Source organism: Gallinula chloropus (genome assembly GCF_964237585.1).
Source record: "Gallinula chloropus genome assembly, chromosome: 2".
In the NCBI taxonomy this organism is placed as follows: Eukaryota; Metazoa; Chordata; class Aves; order Gruiformes; family Rallidae; genus Gallinula; species Gallinula chloropus.
Window position 1 is genome coordinate 14,862,930 of NC_140086.1, and position 13,009 is coordinate 14,875,938.

Below are 13,009 nucleotides of genomic sequence, written 5' to 3' on the forward strand. Positions count from 1 at the left end.
GCTCATAGACGTGTTTCACTATATGATTTTTTTTTTTAAAACAAGGTTTCAGGTTATGCCAGAAATCCCAAAAAGGTCCAGATTTCTCCAAAGTTCAAGTTACATTAACATACCCCAAAAATGATCATAAACATGTGAATCTTGTTCAAGTAAAACTGAGAAGTCATATTTAATAATGAACTTCTGCTGTAGACAGTAACCTAGTATTATGCTAACAGTAACCTTCTAGCGCGTGTCTAATAATGAAACTAAAGTCTCCCCAAGCAGACAAGGAGGAGAACTTACAGGTTTAACTGCACATATGGACATGAAGATTATTTTTTTACAAGTTCCTAGACAGACTGTAAGTATATTCAGTTGTTCTACCAGAAGCAGAATAAGGTTGATTAATTTTTTTATATTTTCTTTATGTCAGCAGTTCTTGCAGATGTTGCTTCACTTTCAATACTAAAACCCCTTGCAGTTGTCTCTGTCATTCACTAATTAGATAGAAAGCAAATTTAGATCATTGCATTGGATTGCATAGTAATTACCTAATTATCTAGGTACCACCTAATTTTAGATGTGTAAGTTAATGAACTAATTAGCAGTGTTAGATACTAGTGAGACCTACTCTATCAAATGCATTACACACATAGTCCATCGCTCCTTGTTTATTGTGTAGTATTTCTAAACCCTGATCTAGCAGATGGAAGGATACTCCGCCCTATCTCTGTCTTCTCTACTGACTGGCATAGAGATGTGGGTCTCCAGAAATTACAAAATACAAGTGACATAACAAAAATAAATCAACCACAGTGGGAAATGTATCCAATAAGGAATGGAAACACATAAAATAAATGCAAAACACATTCATTTTACCTTACCCTTTGACCTTGAGCTCCATCTCTTCCAGGTGAACCTGATGCTCCTGGGACACCCTAAGTATTATAAAGGGAGGGCAAATGAAGAGGTCAAGTTAACAGAATCCCACTAAACCACTTTCCAGTGAAACTGTATGACATGTTTTTGTATAACTGTTTGTATAAATGGAACAGGGGAGTTGAATAATGGGTGTGGCCATAGAAGAGACTCAGTAAAGAAGGTTTTTCTGTGAAATGAGAGATGGTTAAACACTGGTAAAACACACACAGGCTTCACACCCCCACTACAATCCTCTGTTAAGAACATTGACAGTTTCATCAGGTCAGGTATCCTGTGCCACTAAGATGAAAAGAACTTGATTGTCTACACCATTCCAGTGTCATGTCAGTGTAACCCCACTGCACGGCATCAGTACCTGAACCTAAAAACACAACTGCTACTTCTCTTTCTCATTGCTAATATGGTCTGTTACCATATTGTTTGAAGTCAGCACAGCAGTATCAAAGTGGAAATCCTGCCTAGGCAGGCTTGGAAGTTACATCCAGCAGTTGCCCATTGTTCAGATAAAATGTCACACTCTGGCTCATGAAGGCTGAAGAGCAGCAGTCTGGGACCATTACTGCAGTGGTCTAACAAACATGATTGGTGAGGAAAGTCTGTATGATTTTACTATCCCTAGCACATATATATAAACAAGAAAGGGAAATCTGGTAATAACCAACAAATACTGGAGGGTTATGATCAGCAGAAGAGGGACGTCTGAAAAGGGAAGATCAAACAATCCTGGACAGCAGCAATAAATTGGAATGCAATCTCCAGATACCAACCTGGGTAAGATTCACTGACTGTTACAGCTTTTTAAGAAGCCAATCTTGTGAAAGATGGCATCAAAATAAGTGTCTGATCTGTCCTAGATAATTCTAGGAAGAATTTTAAGGGTTTAAAGTGAAAGCAAGCAAATGCCAATTATTCACTGTGTCAGCAGAAAGCGAAGAGTAGACAGATTCTGAGTCCATAAAGACCCAATTTCAGTGTTTAACAAAGTCAAGAAAGCAATCAGTTCTTCAGGCCCTGAATGATTTGGTCACTGCACACCAACATAAAATACATACCTGATTCAAAATCTCCATTCACCCCAACAACACACTTCTCAGCAGCTTTGAATATGTGCCCTAAATGCACAATGATGCCAACTCAACATTTAAAGTGAAAGTGACAGGTTAAACAATAACTTAGGGAATACCTGCAAGCCAGGAAAACCAAGGTCTCCCTTCTCTCCCTTTTCACCTGGTGGTCCCTGTGAGTTAAGAATTACACATGTTAATCCAAATACATGGTTACCTCACTATTTTTAATAGTTTTTTAGCTTAAGAAAAAAAATAAAAGACAACCAACCCATCAATAAGAAAACAGATCTCTTTTCCTGATGAAAGCAAGCCTATAGATTCTGTTTCCAAAATTGTAAATGAAGATTTACAAATATAGAAAATAAATAAAAATAAAATTGATTTTAAAAGACTTTGGAATTAACCTGAATTAACCTGTATCATATAGGTGGGGCAAAAAAAAGAAGAAATTGTCTTATACTGTAGTAAATTCTGAAAAAAGCCTAGCAGAAAGAGAAATGTGTCTACTGTCTTTGAAGGCCTGTGTGTACCCATCTAACAGTGATATATATGAAAAAAGTTTAGTGTTGTTGGATTACTAGTCTTCCAACGTGCCTTTATGATGAAACTCTGAGACTTATTTCACAACAACATTCCAATCTCCAGGCTCAATTATCTCCACTGGTAGACTCTGGAAGTGTAATGAACACTATTGCTTAATTTTGGCAGCGAATATGGTGTTTCTGCTTGGGTATACCTTTCAAGTCAGAACTCATCTGTGATGAGCAATATCAAAACCAGAAAAAGATAAAATATTAACATTTTAGTTTGGGGTAATGCTACAACCCTCACTGCAAGTTTTTTTTCCACTTGTCTCAAGGCTTAGATGCTAATACCCAGGACATATGCAACCCGTGATCAAATCATTTCAGCTCACTAAAAGCTCAGATCCAAATACAAAAAGCAATGTTGGCCTTGAACCCCATTCCATTGTAGGTTATACACAAATCTGTGATTTCACTTCGAATATCAAAATTCAGATTCTAATGGGGATACCAAAAGATATTTTGGTTTAATCTAAGACATGTGCTGTTCAAAAATCACAGAAAAGAATGCTATTGATTTTTTAAGTCTCACTGGAAGCCCTTGAATGGAAAGTCCACTGGGTCCTTGTGGTCCTGGAGGTCCTTGTGGTCCAGGAACACCAATTTCACCTCGAGGTCCATCTGGTCCCTAAAGTAGCACAGGACATAAGTTAAACTCTTATCATATGGACAAAGGCAGCTTCTGTTTGAAGAATTAAATGCCAATAGACTCAAAAGCATCTGAAATATGGGTTAACATTTGATTGAGCAGTTCGGGTTCAATTTAAAACTGCCTAGTTCCTTCATAAATACAAAAAAATGAAGATTTATGCTGCAACAGCAGCAGTCTGGACTTTATGTCTTTTATCAAGGAACAACCAGGACAAGCAATTGTTATGAAAAAAGACACACCAAATGCCAATGGCATTTCACTATGCATTTTCCTCGACAACATCAGAGACAATCTGGAATTCATTTCAAGGTTTACATGCAGCAGAGATAAACCAAGAACCTGTGCCTCTGCCAACTGTAAAGTGCTGCCCAAAGTACCTTTGGACCAGGATCACCACGATGACCTTTGGCACCTCTGACACCTGGACCACCCTGTGAAGAACAAACATGGGACTTGCTGAAAACCAAAACTCTGAAACAAAAATGACATCCAGATAAGCCCAAACAGTTTTTTCTTCTTGCTGATTTAATGAATATCCCGTCTACATCCTTCCACTGGAGTAATTAAACTGAGAACATACATAAATGTGGCCATACACAAGAACGAATTTAAACACAGATGTGAGTATTTTCTACAGCCAACAATGCACACCACGTAAGCATCAAAATAACACTCTAGGAAATGCATACAACATGTGGCCATGGGTTCCCTTCCAGTTATTGAAACCTCCTGCACAGCTGTCCTCACCAAAACCACCACAGTGTCAAAGCCTGAGTGTCCAATGACTCAGGAATATTTTTCAGCAAAGAGAACTCCAGGTTCTACTAGACTTACCGCAGTTTAATTTAGAACTACTCTTAGGTAGAATATTCCTGTCCATTTTTTCTCTCTTTTGCTTTCTTCAGCTGTGTCTACATCTGTTCATCATTTATTAATCAAATGTTGCCTTTTTTATTAGTATCGTCTGAGACACTGGAGTTGAATGTATCTATGGATGGCTGCCATGAATGTGTTTTGCATATATATGTTGTATGTGCTTTGTCCTCTAGGACAGCATAAATAAAGGGTTGGTTTTTAAAAGAAAATTTTCAGATAAATTTCCCTCTTCCCCCACCCGAGTATGTTGCCAATCTCTTGGGACATAAGCCTTACAGGGATTCGCCCTTCTTTGTTCTCAAAAAGGACCTTATACAACTAGGCACCATAACTGAATAGCTTTCTTTAGAAAAATAACAACAGTTAAAGACATGAGTAAAAAATATGCTTATCAGATTAAATGCATGTGTAGCATCCATGAGACTTGAAATTGGAATGCAAATAACAAAAATATTTGGACGTATCAGAGTACTCTTGCTCTTGAATGACAATACAATGATGCAGTCTTCATACATGCTGTCACAGAGCAGTTTTCTACTTGTTCGAGGTACTTTAGTCTTCTCACTTCCAACCCACAGCTCTATGCCATGGTCCATTCCTCCACTTTCAGTTCCAACCTTAAAATCTCATCCCACGTCCTCCACAGAACCATATTCTAGTCACCAGTTCCCAAATTCCCGGTCCTCACATTTGCTCATTCCAGCCCAGTAGCTCCTCCTGCCCTTTTGCCTATCTGCCTTTCTCCTCCCTCTCTCTTAGATTAAAAATTCCTCTGCAAATACTCGGCAAAATAACTGCAACTTTTTAACATAAGGAAAATCTCACACTTGTCTCCCATTTTGTTGTCAGAAACAGATTACATTTTTACTGAGTAAGAATATGTACTTAAAAATAGCCTGATACTGAGCCAATTAAATCATCTGCTTTAAAATTCACACCAAATTTGGTACAGTCACCCATGTTTTGAACCCAGTACCCTTTGCCTGGTAAAAGTTCCAGAAAAGCATACGTTTAAGATGAAAGCATCACAAGATCCTTCCTCATTTTTTCTCATAAACTTGCATTGGTGGTTATTCCCAAAACTACTAAGCTTGTATGACTAATTACAAATTATTCTGCTCTTTGGCTTCTACTTCCAGCCAAGAATTCCTGTTATGCCTTTTTCCTCTTATTTTAGATAACTTCTCAATAGCCAGGAATTTGCCCCCAGAAACAGTTCTTAATCGACTGTTGTCAAGTCACCTCCATATTTCTTTCTAAGAGTTAAAAGCCATGAAGCACTGAAAGCTAGTCTCTGCAATTAATCTTTGCCAGTCCTTCAGTATTTTTCATCTCCTTTCTCATCTCCAGTTCTGCAGCACTTCTCTCAAAAATGCAGGTATCAGTTTTGTGTGATATCTTACTTTTACTTTGTGGGGAACTTCAGATTCCATGATCGAATTCTGAGAAAGATTAAGCCACAAAACCAGTATCCCATAATAAAACTGCCAGATAATCTTAACTCTGAACGATACTTGTCTTACCCAAATGACCCACATCCAAAAAAGCTTAAAAAAATATTTCCAGGGTTACCACCCCAAACAAATGGAAGCCTTTTATTTGGAGCCTTTTTAGTCTGATGTCTAAAACTGGCAACAGGGTAGAATCCTGATTCCTTAAACAGAAAAATCCTTGGCTTAGAGAAAAATCACGTGACATTTTAATGACTTGGAGCACTACTGACCAGACATAGCACATGTGACTTTCTGACTTTTGGTTGGCACGGAGATGAACGTTGACTTTATTCTTTTGCTCTGTTTTTTCCTAGGCCTCTTCCTTTTTTTCCAGAGCTATGCCATCTAACTGTCTGGCAAAAAAGTATCGCTTACAGGAGGCTGAGTTCCAGAATCACACACTCCTCTGCAGAGGCAGTGATTTTTCTGCTTGATTTTTAAGCCTCTTCTTGCATGGCACTATGCTACTCAAAGTATTGTTAAATGTAATAACTAGAAGTACATCATTTCACTGCTGGGTTAAGCTTGAGCAGTTCCTGATATGTGTATATTTTGAACTATAGTAACACATATTGTTCCAGTCAAATAATTTTTAAACATTTTTCATTTTACTGTGAAACATGGTCAAACTACTCAAAATCAGTTGCATTTTTGTGTGAATTATGCCACTGTCTTTTTCACAGAACACAAACCCTTCAAAACTCATCTGATTTTTTGGGTGAGGGGATATTTTACAGCATATTGCTTGGCATCTTTCCTATACAGTGAATGTAATTCTATCTCTTTGCCAACACGTAAGACCTTAACTTAACCTTATTAGTTATACAATATGAATTTATTCACGTCTTCAAATGAAAGTGGCCAATCCCCTATTTGGTTCAGTTGACTGCAAACTGGAATAAAACCTTACCGGTGGTCCAGGAGGTCCAAGGGGACCCTTATTAGCTTCTGAACAGGAACAAGCATGAGGAAGGGCAGGGCAATTTTCCTCATCTCTCTAAGGAAAAGTCAAGATAGGAAGTCAATTATATCAAAAGCTGTAATTCAGAAGTTAATAATTTTATTACCCAAAGACACAATACCGTGTGGGTGCCTCAAAAACACATACTTGATTTAGAAACTTACACCTCATTGAGTTGCAATAGGAAAAGTAATCCAACCTGTCTTGGGCTTTTTTGAAAACTCTTTAATGTCCATTTCCATTTCAAACATTTGAATCAATAAAGGGGAAAGTAAAAGGTAAATTCTACAGTTATTGAAAGGTGTTTCTTACCAAGCCAGGAAGCTCACAGCATTTATCACGATTGGCCCATGAGGTAGCACAAACAATGTCAAACATCTGTAACTGCAACTGTTTTGAAACAATGTACAAATGCCTGTTAGTTGTAAGATCAGGGCAAAATGGAGGCATCAGCAAGAACAGTACCTTAATGCAAGCACTTACATTAAACAGAGGACAGGCTATCAACTTGGAGCACCTAGCCACCAATAAGATAATTTAAACAGTAAAAAGCTTTTGTTCTAGCCAACTTGTCCTAACTATCAGACCTTATGTGGATTGAGCAAGCTGTTCAAGGTTACCCCTCACCTCCATGATTAAATTCTTGATTTTACCCAATGATGCCTCCCAGAGATTTTTCTAGCAAAGGAGGCATAAAGAGTCAGGCAAGAGAGACCTCAGCTTCTCAAAACTGAGTAATTCCTATTAACTCACTGGTCTGGTACTCAGATTTTATCTGAGACAAGGTTTCTTGTAGCCTATAACACTGGAGTTGAGCCACAAATAATATTTATCATCTTCTCCAGTTTTATTTTACTTTACTCTCTTACCCATATTATTCACAGGCAATGAAAGTTTAAGGATGGTGAAAAGCTCGCTCAACACATGACAACATTGGGCAGAAAAGCCAATTCTCACTGCAGGTCTGTGAACATGGTTTGGACAAGAATTTAATCCACAAGAACACACAGATTTGGTAAAAGTAATGGCTGCTACATACTCAGAAACAATGGCCTAAATAAGACTCAGTGGTAAAACCAATTGTCTCCTTTATGGCTTGAACTGAACAAAGGGGTCTAGAGAGCTGAAGCTTTCTTCTGTTACTATTTCTATTCTTTTTCCATGCCTCATTTATGTGCATACTGAATAGACAGGGGAACAGAACATCCCATTAAATTAACCCCACATGTTTAAAAAATTGAGGAACTGCTAGAGATAGAATTCTCTTTGGTTTTGCTCCCATTATTATTTTCAGTGTTATTATTTTAACACTAGAACAGAGGCATGCATTTACAGATTTTCTTAAAACTACATTGTTTCTAAAGCTGTTAATATTAACTACATATGTACACCTTTGGGTTTGCCTCATTTTTTTCTTAAGTCAACTATTGTATTTTAAGTAAAGGAATACTTTCATATGCATATAGAAATTCTTCTTAGCTGCCAGCAAATTAGCTGGCTTGTAGATATGCTGTACTACAGATGGAGACACACATGAGCTTGGTCTATGCTAAACACCTTAGCTGAAGAGCAGTATGAAGGGAGCTTTCGGACCTTTGGTTTGGCTCCATAAAAGTCTATCCTGAATTCAACCAATCTATGTCCCTGGCTATGTCAAATTCAAGTTGGGTCCATGTGGAGCTACCTCTGATGCACATCCCAAAGCTACAAATTTCATGAGAACTCATTAATTTGAGCACAGTAGCACATGAACACACATTAACATACTGCTCTGGGACTCAGAATTACCCTGGGCACTTGCACAACACTACACTTAAGCAAGTAAGACATGCCAGAAAAGGAGTGCAGCAATGTCTGAGGTGATTGTGCAGAAAGCAACTTAGTGTCAGAGTAAATTGTATTGCCATTTTTTCCATAACCCAGTCCAGCCCAAGCTAGTCTGTTGCAGAATCATAGAATCACCTCGGTTGGACTAGTCCAAACGTAACCTAACCCTGACTAGTCCACCTCTAGACCGTGTCCTTAAGGACTTCATTTATACACCTTTTAAATAGTTCCAGGGATGCTGACTCCACCACCTCCCTGATAAGCCCATTCCAATGTCTGACAACCCTTTCCGTAAAGAAATATCCCAAAGAATAGAAGGGTGACAGTATCTGCAGTCCTGCATAGGCGTGTACAGGCATTCATTTTCTCAGGATTAGACAATAATCTAGAGATCCCTAGTGACAAAGCATGTTGGTGTAAAATAAAGAGCAAATAGACATTCTCTGAATTGCTCTATTCACTAACCAAATGTTGAATGACTCAGTATTCTTACTTTAAAATATTACGTGGGTTGTTCTGACTCCAGCTATATAACTAAACAAAGCTTTCTTTGCTACTGTTAAACATTTATTCATACTTCTCTGTGTTCATAGTGATTTCACTTTCTAAATATCCAGCCCTGCGATCAGAACCAGTAACAAGGAAATGTCTGCCTGTCCTCATCCGATCAGGCTACAGTTCTGCAAAGATCCCTCTAGAGCAGACCACATCACACATTGCTTCTTTAACAGTATATATACATGAAGGGAAATAGATTAAATTTATAAGAAAAGGAAACCTCAATAAAGAGACGGGTTGTGAATTGTGAATAGTCAATGCTTTAAAGCTGGGCTTTCCCTTAAATCCCACTGAGTGAATAAAGAACTCTACCTGCTACACAGGTAGTATCACAGTCAGCTTTCTTTGCTCTAGCTGACTGGAGTACCTAATCCAGATGCTTCACTATTATGGGATGCTAAAAGGGCTAGGCACCTTTAGCCTAATCCCCTTTCCATCCTATCTATCTTTATTGCTGTCTGGTCACTGAACTGTTGCACAGTATATGCATCAGTGGGAAAAAATCTCTGATACAATTATATTGCCTGAAACATTCAGGTGACTGCACTGGAATCATTTATAGGGAAAAAAAAAAAACCCAAAACATTTTGACAATGTTAAATTGTTCCCTGTGAATACAGTCAGAACAAAACACTGTCAGTTTTTATTCCAAAATAACTGCTTGCCTGTTTTTATTTTATGTAATAACCATCAAGGGGAGATTTAGGTTGGATACTAGAAAAAAGTTCTTCACTATGAGGGTGGTAGATCATTGGAACAGGTTGCCCAGAGACATAGGGGAGGCCTCATCCCTGGAGATATTCAAGGTCAGGCTTGATGGGGCTCTGAGCGACCTGATCTAGTGAAGATGTCCCTGCTTACTGCAGGGGGTTGGACTAGATGACCTTTAAAGGTCCCTTCCAACCTTACACATTCTATGATCTCTAAAACTACAGTCAAAGCATTTCATGAAAAAACAGCTGATGGCAAAAGAACATCTCAGAACTATCAAACCACCCCAATTTTCATATAAGTTTAAAACAATTTTCAAAAGATTTTACAAAAAGGAATTTCTGTTGTATGTGCACCTTTGTGAGTCTCTTAAAACTGTGAGGATACTGGAACACACTAAATCCTAAAATTCCATATCCAAGTGACACAAGTGATATCTAATAAATCGCAAGGGTCTAAACCATACTTATACCTTACAGTTTACTAGCTTCTAAGGATTTTCAGATCAGAGATTTCCTTCTCCAGATTTGTAAACAACGAATATTTCCCTTTTCATTCATTTGTCCAGGCTTCCTTACAATCTGTACAGATATTCAGCACCCACAAAAATTCTATGGTGAGGAGATGCACAGATCTACAATCTTTCAGATAAGAACCTCTGCCCTGCCTCCCACTAGCTTTCTTTCATGTCCCCTAAGTTTTGAAGTAGAGGAAACCAACTCATTCATGCCTTAAATGTGATGACTCATTCAATATAAATAAAATGTGCAGAATAGAGATTTTAAAGAATGGTATTTGGGTGCTTTCTTGACCTGCTTGTAGTTTTGTATAGGTGGGAATATTTGAAGGCAGCTAAACAGTACTCTGGAGTAAAGAATTTTCGTCTTTATCTACGCATTTGTAGCCTTACGTCAGTTTTACAGCTCATTTGAACAAAACCAAATTTTGCAGTGAGTGGGCAGTGTGACTTATCTTTTATAGATTCCTGGACTTTAACAAAAGACAGCATTTCTTTCCACTTCTTTACAAAGCCTTCTCTAATTCCAAGTTTTCCTAAGTTTGCCTTTTTCTGTTTCTATTGGAATGTGACTACAAAGGTTTCTCTGTGTAATTGTCTTTACAGACTTCATATAATTATTATCCATAAGTCTGGGGCCTCAAGGCTCTTTTTTGTACCCAGAGATGTATTCTAAGGGCTTATTTTTTACTAAACAAGAATATTTCATATAGTAGCAAGCAAATACATTTTTGAAACCTCATTCCTATTCAAATCGAGTCTTGAGTTCAAGGTTCACATTCTCTGCTAACCTCATTCTTGGGTCAGGAAAGTTCAAAGAAAATTAGCACACAGTGCTGCACAGCAAAGAAGCCTTCCTAAGATCATTGCCAGGCTGTTGATACTTCAACAACTAAATCTACCTGAAACACCCAAACAAAATGACATCTGAAGCAAAATGGAAAGACTCCCCTCTGTTGCCATGCAAACACAATGATAAATTACTGCTTTTAGAATATTTTCAGAGGAATGAAAGGATCATCTTGGGATGATCTTTCACATTTAAAATAATTTATATTATAAAAGAACTAGATAAACTAAGACAGGGGCTTTTGGGGGCCATCTGTGTCAAACCAGTTCAATTATTTAGTGAACAGCTAATGATCTTGGGGGCAGAAAAGTGTAGGAGACACGGGAAATAATTATCATTCAAAATAAAGTTTAAATTACTCTAGACAAAGGAGTTGTAATACACTATTATTCTACACAGTAATGTTTGGAATACAAATCCCATCTAAGTGTATCAACTGTGCTCACGTATGTGTTTGAGCATAACATTTGAACCACGATAATCTAGTGGTTTGTTAATATAATCAAAATTTATTTTGCCCATATTAAGAATTATTGCAGGCTTTTGCAGAATTTATGAAATGTTGAAACTGTTTAAAATACAACTTCACTCTTCTTCAACTCAGAACTAACTGCAAAGATTCCAAACACTTGTTGTTAAGATATTTTAAAGGATTGTTCTTGTTCTACTCACTGGTGCAGAGTTGTCTCTTGGTCCTCTGGATCTGACCATCCTCCCCAGCACTTCTATACCATCAGAGCTAATATTGCCTGCTGCATTAATGGTCTTCTCACTCACTTGCTTGCAGTCAATAATTATTTTGGCTGTAGTCTTGCTGATAACAACATGCAACTAAACAAAAGAACAGATGCTTTAGCATACCAAGGACCACATAGGATATATCAATTTCCTGGGAAAAGGGTTGTTTGGTTTTTTTAAATGAGGTCCTAACTCAAACTTGTTAATGAAACTCAGATAACAATCCATGCAAATAATGTAAATGACCTCTAGAGGTCACTTCCAACCTGAATTATTTTTTAATCTGTTTAATGAATTTATCCTATTTTTCTGTTTATGGAACATCTGCATACAAATTGCCATCTTACATACTTTATTCAGTAAGAAAATAATTTATCCCTGATAAAAGATCTACACAATGTTTTAGTAATCCCCAGATCCCAAAGAGCCCTTGATTTACATGGTTAGTAATAATTCTTGGGCCTTGTATGATCCTGCTATATAGCACTGAATTTCACCAACACATCCTTTATAGCCACTTGCAAAAGCCAAAACTAGGCAGTAAAACTTAGGCTATAAATTATGCATTAACCACACAGGAAAACCTTTCATAGTGAAGTTTCTACTCTGAAAAAAATCAAATCACATCAAACACAGTACAGAAAAGCAAAGCATAGCAACAAAGTTACTTCCTCCTGCCTTGACTCAGTTGTCCATCGATGATGTGGGAGAGACATTCCCAGCAGACAGGACAAACCTGGCCACAATTGTCTTGTCACAAGCAAATGTTCACTTAAGCAAAGGAAAAAACAATTTTGGGGGTGGGGATACCAGAAGAAGAGCTGGGAGATATGCAGTATCTTCTCTATACCAGAACACTACATGGAGTTCAGAGTCCGAGCTGAGAGAACACCAGGAAGAAGTCCTGCAGCTGCTTTACTCTGGGCTCAGGTGGAACTAAGTAACTGAAAAACTGTGGTGAATTTGGACTCCTTCACCTCTCACACACATTTATAGCAAGAATCACCATTCAAAATGCAGAAAAATAGTTAAGAAGTGCATTTGCTAAAGACTCATATATTCTTCCAAAGCACAACTTAAGAGAGCCAGAATTAGACCCCAGATCTTACCTACCTTCCCTTTCTTGCTTCATTGACTAGTAAGGAAATACTGAAAAGTTAAGCTCTGTAAATACCATCCCTCAGTCCAGAGTGTTCTTTTGTGGTGCTTAAGAATGATACAAACATCAGAAATAAAAATGAACAAAAGCAC

The 13,009-nt window shown here is 37.7% G+C and overlaps 1 protein-coding gene across 1 annotated transcript in view; it reads right to left on the minus strand.

Annotated features, from left to right (window-relative positions):
- The window catches only part of COL14A1 (collagen type XIV alpha 1 chain), a gene marked incomplete at both ends in the record, with an annotated part of 119,125 nt that overhangs the window by 20,997 nt on the left and 85,119 nt on the right, over positions 1-13,009 (minus strand). Inside the window, 7 exons of the mRNA XM_084280445.1 lie at positions 867-920; positions 2,108-2,161; positions 3,108-3,203; positions 3,605-3,658; positions 6,507-6,593; positions 6,870-6,947; positions 11,693-11,851. Of these exons, the coding sequence (XP_084136571.1) occupies positions 867-920; positions 2,108-2,161; positions 3,108-3,203; positions 3,605-3,658; positions 6,507-6,593; positions 6,870-6,947; positions 11,693-11,851 (582 nt within the window). The remainder of the gene's footprint in view (positions 1-866; positions 921-2,107; positions 2,162-3,107; positions 3,204-3,604; positions 3,659-6,506; positions 6,594-6,869; positions 6,948-11,692; positions 11,852-13,009) is intronic.